Source organism: Brassica rapa, chromosome A09 (assembly GCF_000309985.2).
Source record: "Brassica rapa cultivar Chiifu-401-42 chromosome A09, CAAS_Brap_v3.01, whole genome shotgun sequence".
In the NCBI taxonomy this organism is placed as follows: domain Eukaryota; kingdom Viridiplantae; phylum Streptophyta; class Magnoliopsida; order Brassicales; family Brassicaceae; genus Brassica; species Brassica rapa.
The window spans coordinates 30,369,652-30,393,223 of NC_024803.2; the positions used below are offsets into that span (position 1 = coordinate 30,369,652).

Sequence of the window (23,572 nt, forward strand, 5' to 3'; positions counted from 1 at the left end):
ATTATATATGATTGACATGGAATAAATAAACGTGATGATCCTATTTAATTAAAACTTCTAGAAAACAATATAATAGACATATACATACCAGTTGGCCATCATGGAAAAACAGCCTAACATATGAATAAGGACCAACGATGGCCTTATTGAAGCAAATATCATAAAACTTTTATATAATGTGATAAACCAGTACCTTTACTTTTTACCATAATCCAATTCGATGGTTTATAAGTTTCTTTCTTTGTTAGCCTAGACAACAACGAGTTGAGTTTTAAGAATAGACAAGGAGAGTAAAACCTAAAAGGCTAAATCAAACGAATACACAATTGGTCGATCGATTATACTGTATTAATTAGCTGTTCTTTTTTTTATCAACAATAATAATAGTCGTTGTAATTACGGGAATCAAAACCCACACATGCATTTATTGAGTTGGGCAGTTTCCAATTTGATTCCTCTAGATCCTACAACTATGCTGTCAATCCACATTATGTTTTTAATGATTTAAACAAATCTTCATTATAGGCTTAGTTAATTTACTTGAGTATATAATCTGTTCGAGAATAGAACGAAATGTTTGTAAAATCTTTAGCTTTCACTAAATTTTTGCTTTGAAAAAGCCTTCCCTTTTCTCTTTATGTGCTATTTCTTCACCAGTCTCTTCAACCATCTTCTTTGCTAACAACACTATACTCGAGTGCTTTCTGTCCCCGTAAGTAAGTTCTCGTAGTATTTATTATTTCCTTTATTTTGTTTACAGCTTTCCCGTCGAGTTTTAACTCTTTTATACGGTTAATTATTTTAAATACAGGATTATGATCTATCTACATTTTACAGCCTAAACTTCCTGCACAAGAAGAATATATTGTGAGTAATCTATTGGTTATTGAAAAAACAAAGGAAAGGCGCAGCAATGAGAGAAGAAAATGATTATGGAGCAGAACCAAGGGAGAGAACGCTGGGTCTAACACCAACTTGGTCCGTTGCTACAGTTTTGACTGTCTTTGTAGTTGTTTCTTTGATCGTTGAGCGTTCCATTCATCGGCTAAGTAACGTAAGTACCTTGATATATATATAAATGTTTGCATTTTTGTTTTTATTTTCTTCAATTAGAATGTTTGCCTAGGGACTTATTGAATCCATAAACCGATATAAATTATGGAAATTTTCAAATACTTAGCCTTGAAACTCTCCTTTAAATGCTCTTTTCTTTTTCGTTTTGTTATATCTTTTTGAGTTCTATTTTGTCAATAGTGGTTGCGGAAAACAAAGAGGAAACCTTTGTTTGCTGCATTGGAGAAAATGAAAGAAGGTTGGTGTATTAATATATTAAACAATTTAATGATATACTATATGTTTAGTTATAGTTGTGATATATATATTTATTGGTTTTGAAATGGGTTTTCTTTTCAGAGCTGATGCTGCTCGGATTCATATCTCTTCTTCTTACAGCTATCTCTAGCACAATAGCTAACATATGCGTTTCTTCAAGTTTCTACGACAACAGATTTGTCCCATGTTCCCGGTCTGAGATCATTGAGGAACATGATAGTACTATTTCATCTGTCAAACGGACTCGGTTGACGAGATCTCCTTTCTTCCACAGCTTGAGGAGAAGATTGGTTGGCATTGGCGAGACTACTTGCAGTGAGGTTTTCTATCAAACTCATTTTGTGATATATAGTCTCTATCATGTGATAGAAATAAACAAACCAAAGATCTATACAGTATTCAAAAGACATAATATTATCTACTTAACAGGGACATGAGCCATTTGTTTCATATGAAGGCATGGAACAGTTGCATCGCTTCATATTTATAATGGCAGTCACACATGTAACTTACAGCTGCTTGACTATGCTCCTTGCAATCGTGAAGGTAACATCATCAAACATTAACTTATACTTAAGTTTTATCTACTGAAGTTTTCGTGTATAAGAGTTATGAATTTGTTGTTTCTCCTTACATATATACTTCTTAAATGATTCAAAATCCTATATGAATTTGATAGTATACTTATTTTGCCTATTTTCAGATTCATAGATGGAGGATCTGGGAAGACGAGGCTCAGATGGATCGAAATGATTGCTTAACAGGTGAGCACATAATGTTATCTTCTCCTTTCAGATTAGCACAAAAGAGTCCTACGTCTATTATGACTAAAAATTTAAAAGCAGTCAGCAATCACCTTGTTTTTATTTATTGTCGCAATTTACCAAGGTAAGAACTAATTATTTACAAAGTTTATTTCAGATATAGTTCATATTATGGTATACTACACATGCTTAATATTGCTGTCTAAGGCTTAATTTGATTTCTTCAGAATTCATATCTACAAATTTATAACAATTTTTTTAATAGAGAAATTTATACTTTATTTCTGGCAGTGGTCGCACGTGAAAAGATATTGAAAAGGCAAACAACATTTGTCCAATATCATACATCTGCTCCTCTGGTCAAGAATAGATTACTTGTATGGGTGGTAGGTTTTTTACTTCCTTAAGAAATTGGAAATTTTATACGTAATATTCTTACATTTGTGATTGAAATAACCCTAAAGTTTTTTTTATCAACACCCTAAAGTCTAAAGATGGAAAGTTCATTCAGAATTTAGTTTATTTGTTGTGGTTAAAATTTCAATTGCTGTCAAAACTAATTCAGATGTAAAAAAAAAGTCAAAACTTATTCTTATTTCTTACAGATATGTTTCTTTCGGCAATTTGGACACTCCGTTGTTCGTCCTGACTATCTAACACTCCGCAAGGGATTCATCATGGTGCGTGACAGTCTTATGTCATTTGAATGCTTTCACTTTCCATTATTCTTAGTTTCCTAACTAATGTACTGATCAAAGTATATTTTTTATGTGGTAGAAAATGGTGAATTTTATCTATAACACTTGGTCATTACACTTAGGATTTAGAACTTACCTTTCCTCAGTTCTGTATTCAAACCTCATCTAAGTTTATCATAGAAAGCAATCGAACGTTTTTATATGCATTCGGAGTCTCGAACAACCTAATAATCTAAAAAATAGCTAATAACTTTTTAACTATTCCTTCTCTTTCAGAAAATTTGTGTTTTTATTTTCATTCATATAGTTATTTTTCAAAAAACGTATGTATATTACGCTATCATAATCCTTTTTATTTCCTTTAAACAGAATCATCACCTAACATTGACATACGATTTTCATAGCTATATGATCCGCTCTATGGAGGAAGAGTTCCAAAAGATTGTCGGTGTCAGGTGAATTACATTTTTGTAGAAAAATAGTGTGGTACTTCTTCTTAACTTTATAGTTCTCTCTTATTATAAGCTTATTAACTTGTTTAATGTCAAACTTCTAGTCTATTCAATATCTGAGCTAATTTATATCAAATTTAATCATGTCGAGAAGATAATAAATTATTCATTATTTTGAAATTTGACTAAATAATATGCTCTTTTGCAGTGGGCCACTTTGGGGCTTTGTAGTTGCTTTCATGCTTTTTAACATCAAAGGTATGCATATACGAAAAAAAATATAATGCAAAATGCTACAATTTCTCCTTTTTAGCCTTAGAAAATTTAAATTCATAAAATGGTCATACATGCATGCATGATGACTAGTTCTTGTGCGTATTTTTCTAACACTGTTACACATGAATGTTATTTTCTTGGAAACAAGGGTTTGGTAACACATGCATGTTGTTCGTTGTTGTTTTTCTATTATTAGTGAGTAATCTTCTAGATGCAATTGTTTATGCTCTATTCTTGTGTGGTCTAAGCGTTAATTTGGATATGCGATTGCAGGGTCAAATCTTTATTTCTGGTTAGCAATCATTCCAATAGCTGTAAGAACTATTTTTCATTTTATTTTTCTCTTTTTTTTTTGGATATCGAGTCTCATATGATTAGTCTATTGAGCTATGGTTTGCACCATTTTTATTTCAACAGCTTGTTCTTTTCGTTGGTGCAAAGCTGCAACATGTAATTGCAACTTTAGTATTGGAGAACGCTGGGATAACAGAATATGCTTCTGGTGTTAAATTGAGACCTCGTGATGAACTTTTCTGGTTCAAGAAACCAGAATTACTCTTATCCCTTATCCACTTCATTCAGTTTCAGGTGTGCAAAATCTTTTGAACCTTATTAGTCACAAATGATTTTTTTTTGTTGATTTAGTAGATATATGACCTATGTGCATTATGTTTCCTACAGAATGCCTTTGAGCTGGCTTCGTTTTTCTGGTTTTGGGTAAGTTTTTGTCTATCTCTCATCTTATGGCTCTATATGATTTAAAAACTTATAGTATTTTAATCATACGCTTTAAAAATGTGTTCTTACACTGACATAATCTATTCTTGTTTCTTCAGTGGCAATTTGGATACAACTCTTGCTTCCTTAGGAATCATTTACTTGTCTACTTGCGATTGATTCTAGGGTAATCAAGTTTCCTCCATTAAGCCATCATGATACGGTTGTGTATATTTTCTTACAGATTGATGGTCAATATTGCATGTTTTTGTAGGTTTGCTGGACAGTTTTTATGTAGCTACAGCACATTGCCACTCTATGCACTTGTCACTCAGGTAACATGACCTTTAGATCTTCTACCTTTGTTAATGCTTAAAACTCACAAGCTAAATGATCATGGATTTCATATGTTATTTCTAGATGGGAACAAATTACAAGGCAGCGTTGTTACCTCAGAGGGTAAGAGATACAATAAACGGTTGGGGAAAAGCAACCAGAAGAAGAAGACGGCATGGGTTATATGGAGATGATTCGACTATTCGAACAGAAACAAGCACAATCGCATCAGTTGAAGAATACGATCATCAAGTGCTTGATGATGTTCCTGAAACCTCTCCAGCTCAAGGTGCTGATCATGAGCTGGAGCTTGTTAAAAACTGGGAAGCTTCTACCACAGTAGCTAATGAAAATTCTAGTCGGGTTGGAACACCCCTCTTGCAACCTTGTGCGTCAACATCGTCAACGACTTTCTCAAAGTTACAGACAGAAACCACAGAATCACTTTCAAGGTCGTCCTCACTGCCAGTGAAAAGATAATATTTGGATGTCCGTCTTTCTTTCTCAACGCTGCTTTGCTAAACCAGCTGAGATAACTCAGGTTTAAGATTAGTGTGTGTGACTATCTTCTACTATAAATGATATAGGATTTTGAGTACAGAGATCATGTCGTTGAACATGGTACAGCGTATCAAATAGTTGTAAGAAATCGATTTACACGATAATGTTCAAAACTTAGCGAGGCACGTCTAGTCGAACGTTCGGCCTTAAATATCGCGTTTTGGTTAAACGTTTTGGTTAAGAAAATTATGTGTAACGTTTTGGTCAAAATAATATGTAACGTAATCAACGTAGAAGATTATGCCAGAAGCTTCGTTAATGAGAAATAACGAAATAATATTGGCGCGTACGTGGAGAGGTCAGCCATGAGGCCCATGACCTAATACAAGCCACACATATGATGTTCTTTAGCTGTACGTAATTTAGTATAAATATATGAGAATAAATTTGATTTTTTCAGTTCTATGTTTATTCTAAAACATGTAGCAGAGCAGCTAAATGAATCTCGGACTTTCGCTTTCAACGACAAATACGGCACCCAGACGGCCAGACCTTAGGAAAATCCATCGAATTGACTTTATTTTTCGTCTACATTTCCTTTATTCGATCATGTCTATGAATTACTCAAATACGTAGTAAAAAAAATACATCGTATTAAGAAAGTCAAAACAAACTTTTGAAAAATGTATCTAAACTACTCCATATGTTTCAAAATAATTGATGTCTCCGATGGAATCACCAAAATCAGGACATACATTTTCTACGAAAAATTAACACAAAAAATATAAAATAAACATAATTCAGTCAATTATCAAAAAAAATATTATAAAACACTATTGATCACACATTTTTCAATAAAATTTAAATTAATTAAAAAATATCAAACATTATGTATTTTGAAACATCAAAAACTCTTTAGAACATTATCTATTTTGAAACGGATGGAGTATTAAATATAATCTGACAAACACGATATTATGGAAATCGATGAAGTTACACTAATATTAAAGTTCGTTTTTGCCAGTAATTTGTTATCAGGAGGATGATGCTATCCCGAGTTTTGTTAACAATATTAAAATATTTTTTTACATTATAAGGGGAATTAATCACGTTTATTGCCTTTCCAATAATTTTTTTTTCAGATAAAGATGGATATTTTTCTTTGGTTAGTATGGTTCAGAAAAAGGCCCTTCAATAAAGTTTGCTTTAAAATGAAGTTTGTTTCAAAGAAAATGAAGTTTGCTTTAAAATCTGTCGAGAACCTACAGTAACTATTAACAAAGATCGAAATAAACCAAATATATTTTTAATTATAAAAGCTGGAAAAATGAAAATATCTCAGAAACTTAACAGAAAACAAACAAAAGGAAAATATAATTCTAGTAAACAAAAAAAAAGGAGAAAAAAATGGAAAATATATCTTAGTGTCGGTGTTACAGAAAGTCTCCCACGCTTTCTCTCTTAGAACTGATGTGTAGGTTTTTTAATATAAAAATTTATTTTATCTATACTATTAAAATAAAAGTTATGATTTTTTTCATGTGTGATATTTTAAATGAATAATTTCTAGAAAATTGCTTATATTTTTTTGTATTTTCATGATAAAATCCTAACAACCTATTTAATTTTCTTTTATTCCATCAAAATATTATAAGATATGCATAATTTTCAAAAATATAATATTCCATCAATATATAATTATATTTGCATATAACCATTTATAATCTACTTAATAATAATAAATTTTAATTATTCTAGAGTTTATACTTGTATATGATCTAATTAATAAATAATACTAATAACATTTATCATGCAAATAAAATAATGTTAGAATTTTACCTTGCAAATAATAAAATCAAATCAAATATTAAAAATCCTGATGTTATTCTATTTGCATAATAAATGTTATTATTATTAGTTATATTATACATGTATCAATATTTATATAGGTATTTTGTTAACAAACATGTATTGATAAAAATATAATATTTTAAAATACAATACTATAGATTCAACCATATACTATTTTTATAATAAATCACTTAATATATATATACTGTAGTGATGAATCTTTCATGTTTGATTTTTTTAATTTGGACTATTCTATAAAATTTTATCAATTTTTACATAAATTTATTATAATATTTTATCTTTTTATTTGAATACAAATAAACATTTTTTAATATTTTCTAACTAAAAGAAAAACCAAAAAGTAATAGATAAAAGTAAATATTTAATTTCTTTTAATATGTGTGAACAACCTTAAACATCATATATTTGTATCAAGAGGAAGTATAAACTAAAATATTTAAGTATAGAAATATAAAAACCTGCACGATTGTGCGGGTAAAGATCGAGTACTGTCTAAGTAAAAAAGTAGTCAAAGAAGTTTGTTTAATACCAAGTTCAAATTTTTTTATATATTCATCTTCTCGAAGAACAAGACAAGTCATCATGTATTGCCTCACCCATGTATATAAACATCAAGATAATCATAAGACTTTGTCTTTAGGAGCTGCTGGATCTGCCGTCGCCGGAGCTGGAGCCAACAGCCGGAGCTGAGAAGCTCCACTCCATCCTGCCGCTTACCTTGCAGCACTGCCGGAGCTGAGAAGCTCCACTCCATCCTGCCGCCTACCTTGCAGCACCGTTTCAGATAGTGAATCAGGATGACGATGACCAACCAAAGGGCGAAACCGAGTGCAAAGTCTATGCATCGGTCCGCCGGCATGCATTCTCCGGTAGCCGGGATCGGACAATCAGTCGGCATACCTACTTTGAATCGAAGAGTTTATGAACTCAAGTTGATGAACTATACAAATCCGATGAACTCTGCTTTATATAATGTTTAGAGTACTCATTTCATCGGAATCGAATTGTGAATTTGTTTCCTTTACTTAGGGTAGATGTTTAGAATAGAATAAATATTTTAAAGAATATTGCAAGAATGTTATAATCGGAATGGGCAGATTGTTGGGTAATGTGTGGTGTAGGATTGTCTCAAATTATTTCTAGATCATGTTCAGAAAATATTAATAGTATATTTAACGATTTAATGAAAAAAATTTAAAAGTTAATTATTATGTTTGATGTTTCTTTAAAATTATAAGCTTTAATCTAGCCATATATCTAAAATTTTAAAGTTTTTATCATAATTTACTTATATATTTTTTATAAATTCTTAATTTGTTCTGAATTTTTTGCTTATTTTTTTCTTATTTTTATATTTGGGGCATGTTCAACCGTTCCACTTGCATATGTTATTAGACAGCATGTTGTGGTGTATTATTGTTATTAGCGTGTATATATCTATATTATTAAAACAGAATCCTTCTTAGGATTATGCCTCTGATTTTTCCAATTAATTACAAAAATTTCTATTACTTTTTTCAATTGTTTTTAATGGTTTTCAGAAATTAAAAGCCAACACTGATTCTGTCCAACTAAACAAAATAATCCAATAATTTAAAAATTTAAAGTCAAAGAAGCCCAACAGTGTTTTCTTTTAAAAACAATTATAAGTCAATTTAAATACATTATTATTATTATTTAATATTTTTGTAATTTTAATTTAAAATTTATACATTATTTAAAAATATGTAGAATGAAAAACGTAATGTCTATTACATTTTTCATATATAATATTTAATTAATAAATTAAAATTGTAAATAAATAACCTTAGCAAATATATAATCACAGTATGATTAAATTTATTGAGTAGAAGTTTACCATTTTATAATCTTTTAACTAATTTATTAGTACACAAATTTATTATTATATAATAAAAAAATATAGAAGACAAGGTTATAAAAAATTACTATAAACAAATATAAAATCTATTAAAATATAAATTAGACAAATATTTATTAATTTAAATGAAATTTTAAAAAGAAATGATTCCGCGCTTTGAAAGCGCGGATCAAAATCTAGTATACTATTAAAGCAGAATTTTCATTAGAATTATGTCTTTAATTTTTGAGTTATTTACAATCATTTAATTATAACTAATAATTTTATTAAATGTATAATTGGAACAGAAAATTTAGATCAATCATGGAAACTCTTACACGTTTTTATAAGATAAATGAATCTTTCAAATATAGGATCCACTAAATTGTACAACCCATCAATAAGTTTATACGAGTTCTTCCTACCCTATACTTTTATTGAGATATATAGATTGGTATATGGATTCAGGGCCGGGCCTGAAAAATATTGGCCCACAAGCAAAAAGATATTTTTGGCCCTTTTGTTTCTAAAAACAGTAAAAATATTAAAAGTTGTGGCTGAGAATACTTGAACTCGGGTCAATTCCCACAAATATAACAATGTTACCAATAGAGCTACATGCTTTTTATGATTATATTTGGCCCCTAAAATATATATATTTTCGTCAGGCCCCAAGCACATGCTTGATGGGCTTCTATTCAGGCCCGGCCCTGTATGGATTGGTCACGTCTCCTAAATATTTTTTGAAAAAGAAAAATTTCCCTGATATATTCAACCAGATAATTTTAATATATCTACATTTATGTTTTCTCCATGAATTCAGATATTTTAACAACAAAATCAAGATTTCACGCCTAATGCCATAATCAGTTATAGAAATTTCTTCAGCATTTATTTTAATAATTTATTAACTAAACATTTATGGAGTGTTTTGTTTCCATAGTTATAAGTTTCTTTATGATTTTGTAAATATCCTAACTTATTATACAAGTTACTTTTTTATAATAAAGCCATCATATGTATATCATTCTATAATTACCATAAAATCCAAATCAACCCAGCTCTTAATATCGAGATCATTATGTCGAAAAGGAATCTCGAAATCATGATGGCGTCTACCATGATTTTTCTGTTTTCCAACTTTTTTTCAAAAATATTTTTCATTTTTCAATATAAATAGTAACATTTTTAGAAAAAAATATTGTTTAATGAATTTTCAGAAAAATTAAAATAGTTTCAGAATTGAAAAACAAAACTAAATATGTCTAAACAGATCTAAAAAGACCAATATAATTACAGTAGTCTAAGGCGGCGACTGGTTTTCCCGCTACCACCCGCAAACGCAGCTTTTGCGGTTGGTAGCGGTTGTCGGCGGTTTACAACAATCACTCAAATCGCTATAAACCGCTTCAAACCGCTCCGAATCTCATAAATTCAAAAGCTGGCTCCAGCTAGCGTTTGCGGTTGCGGGAGGGTAAAAAAAATTTCTTTTTTTTTAAAACAATATATATACAAAAGTAAATTTATTTAATAAAAAATTTAAAATTGAAATTATGAAAATATTAAAATATATCTATTATATTTTAATTAATATTATAAAATTTTATAATAAAAACAATTTCAATAAATTTTCAAAAATTAAAATTACAAATTTCTAAATATAAATTTTATATTTATTAAAAAATTTATGATTTTTGATATTTTTATAATTATATTAAATATAAATATTGTTAATTTATTATTTGACTGTTATCGCATTTGGTAGTTAACCAGTCATAAGTTACCCGCAAACGCACCAATTTTTAACTGCAGTACCAGTCGTACAAACCTCTTAAAACCGCTAGAAACCGTAACCGCCCGCATCCACAAACTCTCGCAACCGCAACCGCTGCGTTTGAACCAGTCAGGCCCTAAGTAGACAACCTTATTAGATCTTAAAATTTAATAGTTTTTTTTGCGGTTGAAAGTTTAAATGGTACATGTTTAAAGAAAGCAGATTTACTTATTTTAGCATATCTAACTGGAAAAAAATAAATAGGTTTAAGCGGAACTAAAAAGATCAATATAATCATTGTGGTCTAAATAGACAACCTTATTAGATCTTAAAATTTAATAGTTCTTATCGGTTCAAGATTTAAATGGAACATGTTTAAACGGATCGAATTTACTTATTTTAAAATTTCTAACTAAGTATTTGATGTATTTTACATAGCATTTTCATAACATAAAATATCTCGCACTTTTAAAGCGCGGATCAAAATCTAGTGTTATTTTTAAACTGGCTTTGTTTAACAATAGTTTCAACAAATAATAAACTAAACTATTGAATTTATATTTTCAAGATTAAATGCATTAATTAATACTCATATATATGTTAACCCCAAAAATACATGAATTCACTGGCTTTGAAAATAGCCAACTATCAAGAGAACAATTTATTTCTGTTGTATTTAAAAAGTTGTTATTTTTTATTAAATCAATTAAGAAATTTGTTTACTTCACATTCTTTTAGAAGATTAGTCGAATATTTCCATGGACATAGAATACCTCTCAAGTTAAATAAAAAGCTTGTTTAGTGCTAATCAATCCCATCAAAATTAAAAAGATAACATACAATCTCACACCAATCACTACACTAGGTCATAAACTTTTCATCTAAAACTAAAGGGGGTAGTATAAATTGATTTGTGAGTGAAGTTCGTGTTACTGATTTTTTTTTCTTATTCAAAAAACAAAATTAATCGTGTTATGTTTTTTTGGAGACTAATGCAATGAACTATGTTCTATAAAATCAATGTAATCCTTATAAATGATGATATTGTGTTAATTAAAATGGGGACAGTCCTCTTGTATCGATGCACAAATACATATTAAACAAGACTTAGGTTCACAGCTAAAGTGAACCTTTAAATTCACCACTTTTCTTATTATCAATCAAAATTTCACCTACATTAATAATAAAATAGATTAAATTTATTTAAAAAAATCTGAAATAATTGAAAAAAAAATAATAACGCTAATTTTAATGATGCTAACGCCACTAACTAAATCCTAAACTTTAAATCTATACCCTGAACCTTAAACCCTAAACCCAAACCGTAAATCCTAAACCCAAACACTGTATCTTAAACCCAAATCTTAACCCCTAAACTCAAACCGTAAACATTAAACCCAAACCCTATATTCTAAACCCAAACCCTATATCTTAAACCCAAATCATACACTACAAACTCAAACTATATATCCAAACCTAATCCCTACACCCTAAAATCAAATCGTAAACTCTGAACCCAAATCCTATATCCTAAAGGTTTTGGTTAATGTTATATTGTTTCTTTAGAGTTTAAGATTTGGGTTTAGAGTCTAGAGTTTAAATTTCAGGTTTATGATTTAGTTAGTGGTACCATTTGTTGGGCTCCTTCCCAAAAAACCTTTTAATCATAATTGAACATTTTTTTATTTATTAGACATTATTTGTCTAGACTTTCCATGTGAGACTTTGTTTGCATTCACAACATAGTATTTTGATGAAAAATTACTTGACCAACCACTTATATTAGAGAAATACTTTTCGTGCATGCGTGCGTAATTAAAGAATCCAATTATTGATTTTCGTCGTCGCCACACCAAATGTCTTTTCCAAATTCAGTTCAATATTTTTGAATTTTCTCACTTGGAATTAAATCCATTTGCAAAGCTGTAATTGTATATGATTAGACCCCAAAAAGCTGTATGTGACTCAATAACCCTTTGTTTTTATAAATGTCAAGATCTCTAATGGACGTATATATGAAGAGACTCGTTGAATAGAATAGATTCCGAGATTTGCATGGTTAACTAATTCTATTTTTTCTTATTCTAATCGTTGGCTAATTCCACTCTTCTCCTACAACTTTTTCTTCAACCTTCTCTTGCAATTCTTCAATATCTGCTCTTATTTATTCTTTACTCAGAAGCCAACTTTTCCCAGTTAAGTACATAAAGAGATTAAGTGCCGTAATAAAACAATTTGTGATTGGATCTGGTTTCTTTAGTTTTTAAAGAGAAATCTAGAGAAGAAAACAAAACAATGAAGTTTGGGAAAGAGTTTATTGCGCAGATGATTCCAGAATGGCAACAAGCTTACGTGGATTATTCTTGTCTCAAATCCATTCTCCAAGAAATCAAAAATGCACAGAAGCGATCAGGTGCCGTAACACGCAAGCAACCTGTGCACCGCAACTTTAGCGGCCTGATGACTAAGCATTCAAGCCGAGTCGCCACGTCAGAAGAACTTGAAAACCAAGACATAGTGGTGAGTGAAATGATTGGTGATGATGGGTTTGATAGGTACGAGACGTCCATCATGAGAGTTGCAGAAGCTGGGAGAGAGCCAGAGCTTGTGTTCTTTAAAACCCTAGATCTTGAGTTCGATAAAGTGAACCATTTTTACAAGTCTAAAGTGGAGGAAATGGTGAAGGAGGCATTGGTTTTGAACAAGCAAATGGATGCTCTGATTGCTTTTAGAATCAAAGTAGATCAACCTTCTTCGTCTTGGATCTGTTCTGAAACCGTATCAGTCAATGTGAATGCCTTGGGTACTACGGAACATAGTAAGTTCGCGCATATTATTTTTTTTGTTAGGGTTTAGTATGAAAGAAAAAACAAAACGTTTGAATCTTTTTGTGTGTTTGGTCTTGAAGTAAAGACGTTAGCTGATGTGATGGGAATCATAGTATCCAACCATGGAGATTCAACGAGAGGGAACGTGCCAGAGGCTTTAAGTGTTCTTGAACGTATCAGACTAAACAAAGATCAAGAAACTCCTCTGTCCAGGATTAGAAACGTCCTCAAGCTCTCTAGCCACGAAGAGCTCAAATTCACAAGAGAGAATCTCAAGAAAATAGAAGAACGTCTTAAGGATGTCTTCATCAAGTTTTATCGCAAGCTTAGACATCTCAACAATTACAGGTATGCATATTGTTTCTTAAACATTCGTAAGAACAACTCATAGCAGGTTGTTTGTTTTAATTCAGCTTCTTGAACACCTTGGCGATTTCAAAGATCATGAAGAAGTATGATAAGGTAATAAAAAACTTGATTAACTTTTATCAAAAAAAAAACTTGATTAACTAGATATGTATCTAAGTTTTCTTGCATATCTATTAATATGCTTTCGGTATTTATTCTCTATCAGATTGCTTCAAGAAATGCAGCAAAAACTTACAGGGAGACTGTTGTAGATAAGTCCTACCTCACTAGCTCTGATGAGGTTATTAATTACAATATCTCTACATAAAACTTAATATGTTCTTTAAAAAAAAACTTGCTTTATATGTTCTTTCAATACTACTATAAACTTTATTTACGTTGGACAGATCCGCAAACTTATGGTGAGAGTTGAGTCTATCTTCGTGGAGTATTTCGCTAGCTCGAACCGAAGCAAAGCAATGAATCTCTTAAGACCAAAAGTGAAGAAAGAAAAACATCGGACAACGTTTTCCAGTGGTAACTAATTAAAAACGAATAATAACATTTAGTTCATGACAAATTGATTCAAGATCTCTAATATTTGTTCTTATTTTCTCAGGCTTTTTTGTTGGCTGCTCAGTCTCTCTAGTGATTGCTCTTGCCTTGTTAATACATGCTCGTAATATAATGGGCGCAGACGGAAAGAACATTTACATGGAGACAATGTTCCCTCTTTACAGTTTGTTTGGATTTGTTGTCCTGCACATGATCATGTATGCTTCAAATATATACTTTTGGAAGAGATATCGAGTGAATTACCCTTTCATATTCGGGTTCAAAGAAGGAACAGAGCTCGGTTATAGACATGTTCTGCTTCTAAGCTTTGGTCTCAACACGCTTGCTCTAGCTGCTGTTATAATGAACCTTGACATGGAGATGGATCCTAATACTAATGATTACAAGACAATCACTGAACTTCTTCCACTTTTTATTGTTGGTGTAAGGTGTTCATCATTACAACCACAAGAATCTAAAAATCATTTTGTTATAAATGTAGTAACAGCTCTCTTGTGTGCAATGTTTTCAGCTAGTGATACTAATTACTATATGTCCCTTCAACATCTTTTATCGGTCAAGCCGCTTCTTTTTCATCATGGTTGTATTCCGCTGCATTGCTGCACCGCTCTATAAGGTAATTACTCAAGCACATCCCAGTAAAAAAAATGTTGAATCACCGTTTTAAAAATCGGTATAGACGGGAAATCAGATTATTGAATTTTTTAAAAAAAAATCGGTCTAGACATTTAAAAACAGTATAGACATTTAATATCCCGGTTATGACGTTTTAAAAACTGGTATTGGCGCCCTTCTTATCAAAAATCTAACTAATACTAAAAGGGATATATGAGCCTCAGTTAGGCCATCCACGTAGGATAAGAAAATCGTCCAATAGGAAGCCTGCATTCGGACACGTCAGCACGGCTTTATTAACAAAACGCAGTTTTTCATTTACCGTTCTATAGGCTTCATTTTTGGGCTTTATCTTTTATTTCATTCCAGCCCAATAGCAACAAAACTGATCGTCTTCATCAGTTGCAAACATGTTTTAGGTTCATCTTCCTCTACAAACTCTGACAAAGACGACTTTCATATACCTTCGCTGACACCAATTATGAAGTCTTCAGAGATTGAGATGCTAGAATAGACGTGTGGGATCTCTTTCTAGGTCTTTAATCGCGACGTTTAATCTTCCGGTATAGTCAATCATCGAAACGTTTCGAGTTACAGATTCGTCTCCTCTTATTGCCTTCTTAACTCCATCAACCACGATCTGACATTAAATGTATCTTTCTCTTCTCCAAGTCGGTGTTTTTAAACCTATAAAAAGGTTAGTTTCCTACCCTTGAAATCATTCTCTGGATCTGTAAAAATAGCAAAGAAAACTTATTTATTGATGATTTATATGTTAGGAATCTCATAAAACTTTCCCTTCCATAACTCTGATTGATAGGGCTTTGTGTCGTTGATTTCTATTTGGATGCTATTATCTGAAATATCAACATTTATTTTTTATGTCTTTCTCTGTGAATTATGTTCTGTTTCAAATAAAAAATCTTATACCTTGGATTTCGTTTGTCAAAGTGCTCGATGCCGTTTCTGATTACCGGGCAAGCTATTGACTGGTACAGTGAATGAAAGGATGAAATCAGATCTCTTTTCTTTTCTACTTTTGTTGGTTTGGGAAAACTTTGTAAATGTCATGGAGATGCGTTGTCCATTTTTTTTTTGTAGTTAGGGAGCTTGAATCTTGAAGATATGCTCAATGCTGCATCACCTGGTATTTGACGAAATATCAGTTATATCCAAGGCACGTATGTTGGGATCCCCTGAAGATGAACTTTATTTTTTTATAACTAATGTTGAGATCTCTGAAGTCTTGACAGGTTCTTCAATTTATGGAGTCACCAGAATACAATAGGTTTACACATATAGTCCTCGATACTGCTCCCACGGTTAGTATATATATATTCTAAGTCTGGAGTATTCCACTTGGTGGATTCTTTTATAATTTTTGAATAGTGTTCTTGCAGGGACATACTTTGCGGCTTCTTTCTCTGTCCAATTTCTATGATTCTTCAATTGGCAAAATAACAAAGGTTTGAGCATTCAGTTTTTTTTTTAATCCTTTTGTTGTGTTTAGCCTAGCTTAGCTTAGCTGTATTTGATATTCAGCTCAAGAAGAAGATCACTGCGGCAGCTTCAGCCTTTACGTCTGTCTTTGGCAAAAAGGAGATACAACAACAAGGACCTGTAAGTATAGGCATTTTCTCTTGAATCAATTCTTTTTTTTTGAATTTTTCTAAAGATTCTTTTTCTTTTGAAACAGTCCAACGAGTTGGACCAACTGAAAGAGAGAATGGAGAAAGTTCTAAATGTTTTCCGTGAAGTGGACACTACTGAGTTTGTCGTTGTAACCATAGCAACATTCTCTTACCTGTTCATAAGATCATTAGTTTACATGTGGTTACTGAGACGCTTAGCTTTATTCTTCTACCCCATTAAGGATAAATTTGAATAGAAGTCGGTCTCTCCTTCTGGCATATTCACTTGGCTATTACCTTTCCTTTTAGGTCATGGCAATAAACTGAGTCTTCGGGATTACATGCATCTTTAAGAAAAGAAAATGTGCCAGTTCACAGGTTTATTGTTAATCAGCTTCTCCCTCATTCTGAATCCGACTGTAAATTTTGCTCAGTGAGACGAAAGGTAAAACTCTAAGTTAACTCTGCAAGCAAACATTTGATTTGAAATAGCCATTTTATATACCTTCAATATGTGATATGGTTGTTGATATTTTCAGGAACAAACGCGTGTGCTCGGACTTATTCAGGACGATACGAAGCATTTGACTAGGGACATTTTGAACACGTGTTGCTACAAAAAGCAGCTTCACGGTTGGTATGAGCTATACAGTGACAACTAAATCTGTCTGAGTGTCAAATGCGTAGCAAATCCGTTCAAGCTACAACTTGGATTCTTCTTTTACTTTTTCTTACAATGTAATATATTTTATCTTTGCATTCAGACATGCATAATAGAAACAAACGCGTAGATATTAAGATGGACTGTTTGTCATTGCAGTGGTCGTTGGCAGAGCACAGTATGTAGAACTGGTAGATGGACCACGTCAGAGTTCATCCGTATTCTATGTAACGCGTTTTCAACTGGTTGATTTGGCACAATCGACATTTTTAACTATACGTAGTAATTCATCTATTATTGATTTTATGTAACATAGACAACACATTTTTGCTTGATTATTCATTGAGAAAGTAAGGAAATAAGTTTGTCTCTCTCTTTGTTAGAGCCAATTCGAGTTGAGCACATTGTGCTTGAAGTGGATGTTTTTTAATAGAGAAATGCATCTTTGATTAGAATAATTTAACTGATTTCCACCATCTTTGTTTACTTTTACAACCAATCCGAATACGTAAAGCTTTCCCTATGATTCTATTATATAAAATTTGGCCGGTTTACTACGTTGAATATAAAATAGCCCTCAAAACGGAGACTATATACGTTCCTCTAACACTATGCAGCAAAGACAAGTACCTCTTGCGCTATATTTACATCTTCAACCAAATTTGCTACAAGAACTTTTTGCTTCAATAGCAAACTGGTAGTATATCCCACCTAGGGTTTGTTTGTGAATGAGTTATACACATTTGATATCATGCGTTTTGATTGGAACCTAAGTTCCACCTAGGGTTTGTAGAAACAATCTTGATAACGGGCAGTTGTCATTGCAAATTTGCAATGATCACTTAAAGTATCAGTTGCACAACAATGAAAGAAAATGAGATGTCTCGGAAGAAGAACTTGAGGAACCGCTTTTGTTTTAATGACAATCAAGTTCTCAATATGTTATTGGAACTTATATTATTATTATTTTTCCCAGCTTTTGGTTTGATACATAGCTTCTTAGATTATGGTTGTTGTATAATCTCTATGACTTTCTCTTATACGTGGCTTAGAAAGTGGTAAAAGAACGAAAAAGCAATCATACTATAACTAGACGAACTAAGTTATTTAATATAACTCATAGGCCACTATAGCAAATAGTTAACGTTATATACATAATTCATGAAAAAGTTGGAGGTTGGATACCCGAGTGATATGTCAAGAAGATGCATACAAACTGTCCAGTTTCCTGAATCTGCAGAACCTGACCTCATCAACCAAAGTGATCACCAGGTGAGTGAAAGTTCTTTTTATTTTGTTGGTTTCTTTATATGAGTTGTGTTTTTTTGGTTTCTTGAACTGCAGCATGCCATACTTAATATGAAAGGAGTACTATGGAGCTAAAGAGACTATAAATATAGAAACTAAAGTTTAATATTTTCTAAATGTTTTTTTAAACATAAAATAATAGTTTGGAACCTTTAGAAAATAATTAACTTTAGTTTTTATATTTTTATTTTCATTTGACATACAAAATATCAAAAAATAGTTTATACAATTTAAAATTTTCTCTAACAAGGTAAATAATAAATTAAACTTCAAATAAAAAATAAATCAAAAATAAAAGATCATTGTAATAAATTGTCAATAACGGAAATAAACAAACACCAAATCACATCAACTAATTTTGGTTCTCTTTACTATCGTTCACTTTATTTTCTTTAGGTGGTATTGTGAAATTTTCATCAAAATCTAAAAACCACAAATATAAAACTGAAAAGGAAAAACCTAACTTCTTAATTGGAAACTTAGAATATAAAATATAATCTAAATACATAATTAAAAACTAAAAAATAAAGTAAAAGTTATTTATTGATTCAACCGGCGGTCAAACCGATATCGAGTTCCGGGTTTTAGTGAGTTTTTGCGAATTTCTAAATATTGAGTTTTTCACAAAATCCAAACCAGATTTTTTCTGGATCGCCGGATTTACCGGTTCAACAGCGGATCCGGATGGATTTCAAAACACTGCTGGAAGCCAAAGATATAGCTGAAGAACGAGTTCAGCTTCCGGCAAATATGGCTTCCATATGGCACATCCGGACATGATCTTAACATCATAATATATGATTTCTTAGATTTATAAGAAGAATAACAAAAAATAGTGTATGTATATTGATATCACTTTTCACTGAGACTAAACTAAATATTATGAAACATACTCTATAAATTATTATATGTTTTTCTGTTACTTTTTATATTACTATTGGTAGTATTGAACTATTGATGAATACTTATGAATGATTATAACAACTGTTATTTTCCAACTTTCGGTAGCTAACAAAAATCAATTACAGGGAACTAAATTTATGAATGATTATAACAACTGTTGTTTATATCCCATATGACAATCACAAAAAAAGTATGGAGTATGAAAGCATAAGACAATCAATCAGTAATAAGAAACTCTCCAGAATTTCTCAATAATAAATTTTAATATTTTTTAAATTTTACTAATAACATTTGACAAATATTAAATGAGTTGTTTTTATCAATAGAGTAGAAACTCTTTTATTCTTTCGTCATTTTCTTCTCAATTTCATTTTGTTTGTTTTTTTAATTCAGATATTTTGATTTATTATTATTATTGAGATATTTTATAAGATGTTTACTAATGAACATGTCTTTTCGTTCTCTCTAAAATAAAAGAAAATTATTTGTCTCGAAGAGAATAGGTAAATCAGATAAATTAAAGACAACTCATTTTTTTATTCTTTCAAGAAAATCTTTGACTTTTACTTTTGTCTATATAAGTGATAAAACATTATGAATACAGTTAGCATGTGGTCTAATTAAGTAAAAAACAATAGAGTCCTGAGATAAGCATAGCAAACAATTGTGATTAATTACTATGCTTATGTTTAGTTGTTTACAATCACACTGGGTTTAAAAAGATCATAGTTGTGGAGGTGATACAAGTTCTAGATAATGTTTTTAAACAAGTCCCTAACACTGAACCAAACTACCTCCTCTTAGATTACGGTCAACGGTTCGCCAATAATTGTGGAGGTGATACAAGTTTTAGGTAATGTGCCTCAATTCATATAGATTCTAAAAACCATAAATATTTTCTAATACTGTAAATTTGAACTAAATTGTAAATAAAAATTATAAGCTTAGTGATTTAAAGTAAAAAAAAAGAATCAATTGAGATTAACAGTATTTTTTTCTTTTTTTTTCATAGTAACGTAAATATGTAACAGTATATTTTGGATAATAACTAAGGTTTAACGAAGTTCTTATTCATTTTACATTTGACCATCGTTCCATACATATTTTAGATAGTAAAATCAATAGATTGTGAGTTTTATTCATATCTAATTCAATTTACTATTTCTATTTTTATAACATAGATGTAGTATATGTGCAATATATATATATTAAATACTATGATATTTGTATAATTCCGGGCGTAGCCCGGGTAAAACCTCTAGTCTCTTATAAAGCGTCTAATTACCGCATATCGATTTTTTTTAACAGTGTTTAAGTCTCTTAAATTCTTCTTATCAAACTTGCAGGTTAATCTTCCGGATTTTTTCTTGGCGGACCAATTCACAAGCCAGGTTTGTGTGGTTCATAAGATTCATTTCACATTGATGATCATGTTTTCAAAATGTTCCAACTTCATAACCAACCCTTTTTCCTTAGGTGCAAGCACTGAGAAGTTTGGAGTTCTACATTTGTTACTATGGCTGGGGAGACTTCAGGCTCAGACAAAACACATGCAGATCAAGTCATGTCTATAGCACATTCTACTTCATCGTCGCTGTGATTCCTTACTGGTCACGTTTCCTTCAGTGTGTTCGGAGATTAGTCGAAGAGAAAGATTCAACAGAAGGCTACAATGCTCTCAAGTATTTCTTGACCATAGTTGCTGTGTGCTTGAGAACAGCTTATAGCCTTAACAGAGGAAACTCCTGGAGAAACGCTGCTTGGTTTTTCTCTGCCTTGGCAACTTTATACGGCACATATTGGGACATTGTGTTTGACTGGGGATTGCTTCACAGATCATCTAAAAGTTGGTTGAGAGATAAGCTTCTTGTTCCTCACAAATCCGTATACTACGTTGCAATGGTGAAAACTAAGACAGAACAAAATGAATCTTGATTTTAGGGCTTCTTATTAATTTTGGTTATCTCTTCTCTTTGCTCTAGGTGGTAAACGTTGTGTTGAGGTTGGCATGGTTGCAGACTGTTCTGGATTTCAATATCCCATTCTTGCATCGAGAAATAATGGTTGCTCTTCTTGCTATTCTCGAGATCATACGCCGTGGTATCTGGAATTTCTTCAGGTAGCGTCTGAACCAAGAAACATTCGATGAATGGTACTCAGAAATGATTTCGTTTACTTACTATTTTGGCGTTGTTTGGGTTGTGACTTGTGAACACAGGTTAGAGAACGAGCATTTGAACAATGTGGGGAAGTTCAGAGCATTCAAATCAGTTCCTTTGCCATTCAACTACGATGAAGAATGAGAGGCGAGATAGTTAGTTCTTGGATTGGTTCTCCTCAAGGTGTTACTATTGGTATTGTTAGGGGCTGCTTGTAAGGATATTAGAATTAGATGCTTAGTATAGAACAAGCTTACCTAGGTTTTGTTGTGCTCTCTGCTTTGACATTTGAGGAAACCAGAAGCAACAACATTATAAGAGACTGAGGTTATCCAGAGGGCGAACCTATCTTTAAAGTCTATAAACCTTGCATTGATGATTTCATGGGAAGATTTTTCTTTATTTAAAGTAGATGTTGATTTTATGTCTAAGAGCACATATATAAATGAGCTGGCCTAGACTTTGCAACAAGCAATGACAACAACATAACTTGTCAAAAAAAAAACGAAGCATGAGCATATTGATCTTGCAGCTGAAACCCAAATAATTTGACAAAAACAGAGCAACTAAATCCATAGTTTCACTCGAGTGTAGGACTAAGAAACCCAAGATTTACCCGCTGTGGATATCCAACAAGGAGTAATCATAAAGGAGATCTTGGTCAGCAGTTCTAATGGCCTTGCTCACTAGGGTTTACCCGCTCACCGCTGCAACAGAAGAAATGTGGCAGTTTAACTCGCCCGCAACTCCTGCAAACACAAGAGAGTGTGCAGTTAAAACCGGGGGTAATATAAAATTCTGATCAGAAAGAAGGAAACGAGTGTTAAATCAAGCATATTCAAGGACAGACAAGTCAGCTCATGTTTTGCAGCGTGACAAACACAACAAGACCAAGGTCTTCCTTAAAACTCATTACCTTTCTAGTTACATGTCTACCAAGGGATAGTAAGGACATGACATTAAATCAGAAAGCATATACGTTAACAGAACAAAATCATTCACTACCTCAAAAGTTTTGAGTCAAAACTAAACTCAAACCAAGGGATAGATAAGAACCATCAAACAGATAATGAACAAGAGAAACCAATCTCATACCTGCAACGGATGATGAGAGGAATAGGCTTAAGAGCCTTTGGCCCATTTCTTATTCCCCTCTTGTGTTTAGAAACCTGCATGTTTCATGAAGAACAGCTCCGATTAACCCTATACCACTCTCTAAGAGGACAAGGCCATTACATCTTCAGTTGATACTAGAGAATACAAACTACATGTGAACCTCAAAGAACCAACCAACACTCTGTATCTAAATTTCAAAACTTTGAGCAGAAACAATCAAGTAATAAGTCCAATAGTGCGCCTCCCCTACAACCCTAGAGAAACCCTGAATCTGAGCTAATCCCAGATGTCACACTAACTCAAAACTCTTAAGAAAGTTTCAATCTTTAGGCATCACAAAACGAAGGGAGAGAATCAATGAAGAGAGACTAGAGAGTTCCCAAAACCTTCTTCTTGGGCACAGCCATCAGGTCCATGGATCCACTGAAAGCAAAACTAGGAAACCCGAATCCGAACCTATTCTCATCGATCGAACCCGGTTGACTCTGATTCTCATCGAACTCAGGTGAAATCAGCGGCGGCGTACCGATGGGTCGATCGATGACGCTGTTCAAAGGCGAAGGCATAGCCGCGACGTTGCTGAAGCTTCGCGTTTCGAAGATGCGGCATGACTCAGCCGCGGCGCGTTTTAGCGATGCCAGTCTCAACGCCATTGATGATGATGCAGTTTCTCTCTAAAGCTAATAGCTGCCGGAAGTGGGAGCCTCGACAAGATCTTATGAAAGGTGAAATGAACGCCAAACGGCGGCGTTTTTGTTTAATTGAACCGAATCGAACCGTGAGAGTTTCGCTCTTTCTATCTAGATAACCGATTCTAGACCGAAATTATAAGGTGATGGACCCGGTT

General features: G+C 32.1%; 5 protein-coding genes across 17 annotated transcripts; 4 read left to right on the plus strand and 1 right to left on the minus strand.

The window, feature by feature from the left end:
• The first annotated feature begins 156 nt into the window (after positions 1-156).
• Positions 157-8,869, plus strand: LOC103840640 (MLO-like protein 14). The gene is made up of 15 exons (XM_009117151.3): positions 157-1,054; positions 1,255-1,312; positions 1,414-1,652; positions 1,762-1,878; positions 2,036-2,096; positions 2,388-2,482; positions 2,702-2,776; positions 3,164-3,249; positions 3,455-3,504; positions 3,796-3,836; positions 3,940-4,110; positions 4,204-4,239; positions 4,359-4,426; positions 4,514-4,574; positions 4,660-8,869. Exons 1-15 carry the CDS (start codon positions 914-916, stop codon positions 5,053-5,055), a joined length of 1,695 nt encoding a protein of 564 aa, XP_009115399.1. The 5' UTR covers positions 157-913; the 3' UTR covers positions 5,056-8,869.
• A 4,006-nt stretch (positions 8,870-12,875) lies between these two features.
• LOC117127811 (phosphate transporter PHO1 homolog 7) lies at positions 12,876-13,799 on the plus strand. The gene is made up of 2 exons (XM_033278480.1): positions 12,876-13,398; positions 13,489-13,799. The coding sequence occupies exons 1-2, from the start codon at positions 12,876-12,878 to the stop codon at positions 13,797-13,799; spliced, it is 834 nt and encodes a 277-aa protein (XP_033134371.1).
• A 243-nt stretch (positions 13,800-14,042) lies between these two features.
• LOC103840642 (ATPase ARSA1-like) lies at positions 14,043-17,392 on the plus strand. 13 transcript variants are annotated; one of them, XR_004451083.1, is made up of 8 exons: positions 15,147-15,510; positions 15,620-15,644; positions 15,899-15,939; positions 16,049-16,269; positions 16,348-16,413; positions 16,490-16,567; positions 16,644-17,023; positions 17,118-17,392. XR_004451083.1 is itself a non-coding variant. In XM_033279261.1 (8 exons), the coding sequence occupies exons 3-7, from the start codon at positions 16,080-16,082 to the stop codon at positions 16,833-16,835; spliced, it is 450 nt and encodes a 149-aa protein (XP_033135152.1). In that variant the 5' UTR covers positions 15,154-15,644; positions 15,899-15,939; positions 16,049-16,079; the 3' UTR covers positions 16,836-17,023; positions 17,118-17,392. The 13 variants fall into 13 exon arrangements, 9 of the variants coding, with proteins under 9 accessions (XP_033135155.1, XP_033135158.1, XP_033135154.1 ...); XM_033279261.1 differs by having other exon boundaries at positions 15,154-15,644; positions 16,049-16,124; positions 16,201-16,269; XM_033279262.1 differs by lacking the exon at positions 15,899-15,939 and having other exon boundaries at positions 15,154-15,510; positions 16,049-16,124; positions 16,201-16,269.
• A 1,008-nt stretch (positions 17,393-18,400) lies between these two features.
• LOC103840644 (phosphate transporter PHO1 homolog 8) lies at positions 18,401-22,239 on the plus strand. The gene is made up of 5 exons (XM_033278481.1): positions 18,401-18,511; positions 20,797-20,841; positions 20,927-21,352; positions 21,433-21,569; positions 21,669-22,239. The coding sequence occupies exons 1-5, from the start codon at positions 18,401-18,403 to the stop codon at positions 21,751-21,753; spliced, it is 804 nt and encodes a 267-aa protein (XP_033134372.1). The 3' UTR covers positions 21,754-22,239.
• On the minus strand, positions 21,994-23,433 carry LOC103840641. The gene is made up of 3 exons (XM_009117152.3): positions 23,112-23,433; positions 22,705-22,778; positions 21,994-22,358 (listed from the first exon to the last, which is right to left on the minus strand). The coding sequence occupies exons 1-3, from the start codon at positions 23,376-23,378 to the stop codon at positions 22,280-22,282; spliced, it is 420 nt and encodes a 139-aa protein (XP_009115400.1). The 5' UTR covers positions 23,379-23,433; the 3' UTR covers positions 21,994-22,279.
• Between the last annotated feature and the right edge of the window lie 139 nt (positions 23,434-23,572).

Excerpts from the sequence above, each read along its gene's own strand:
- LOC117127811 (XM_033278480.1), top strand. The coding sequence starts at position 12,876 with ATGAAGTTTGGGAAAGAGTTTATTGCGCAGATGATTCCAGAATGGCAA. Across the intron at positions 13,399-13,488 it reads CTTGGGTACTACGGAACATA|TAAAGACGTTAGCTGATGTG; the intron begins GTAAGTTCGCGC and ends TTGGTCTTGAAG.
- LOC103840640 (XM_009117151.3), top strand. The coding sequence starts at position 914 with ATGAGAGAAGAAAATGATTATGGAGCAGAACCAAGGGAGAGAACGCTG. Across the intron at positions 2,097-2,387 it reads TCGAAATGATTGCTTAACAG|TGGTCGCACGTGAAAAGATA; the intron begins GTGAGCACATAA and ends TATTTCTGGCAG. Across the intron at positions 4,427-4,513 it reads TACTTGCGATTGATTCTAGG|GTTTGCTGGACAGTTTTTAT; the intron begins GTAATCAAGTTT and ends ATGTTTTTGTAG.
- LOC103840641 (XM_009117152.3), bottom strand. The coding sequence starts at position 23,378 with ATGGCGTTGAGACTGGCATCGCTAAAACGCGCCGCGGCTGAGTCATGC. Across the intron at positions 22,779-23,111 it reads TGGCTGTGCCCAAGAAGAAG|GTTTCTAAACACAAGAGGGG; the intron begins GTTTTGGGAACT and ends TGAAACATGCAG. Across the intron at positions 22,359-22,704 it reads CCTCTCATCATCCGTTGCAG|GAGTTGCGGGCGAGTTAAAC; the intron begins GTATGAGATTGG and ends TTGTGTTTGCAG.
- LOC103840644 (XM_033278481.1), top strand. The coding sequence starts at position 18,401 with ATGAAAAAGTTGGAGGTTGGATACCCGAGTGATATGTCAAGAAGATGC. Across the intron at positions 18,512-20,796 it reads TCAACCAAAGTGATCACCAG|GTTAATCTTCCGGATTTTTT; the intron begins GTGAGTGAAAGT and ends TCAAACTTGCAG. Across the intron at positions 21,570-21,668 it reads GGTATCTGGAATTTCTTCAG|GTTAGAGAACGAGCATTTGA; the intron begins GTAGCGTCTGAA and ends TTGTGAACACAG.
- LOC103840642 (XM_033279259.1), top strand. The coding sequence starts at position 16,080 with ATGCTGCATCACCTGGTATTTGACGAAATATCAGTTATATCCAAG. Across the intron at positions 16,414-16,489 it reads CAATTGGCAAAATAACAAAG|CTCAAGAAGAAGATCACTGC; the intron begins GTTTGAGCATTC and ends TTTGATATTCAG. Across the intron at positions 16,568-16,643 it reads AGATACAACAACAAGGACCT|TCCAACGAGTTGGACCAACT; the intron begins GTAAGTATAGGC and ends CTTTTGAAACAG.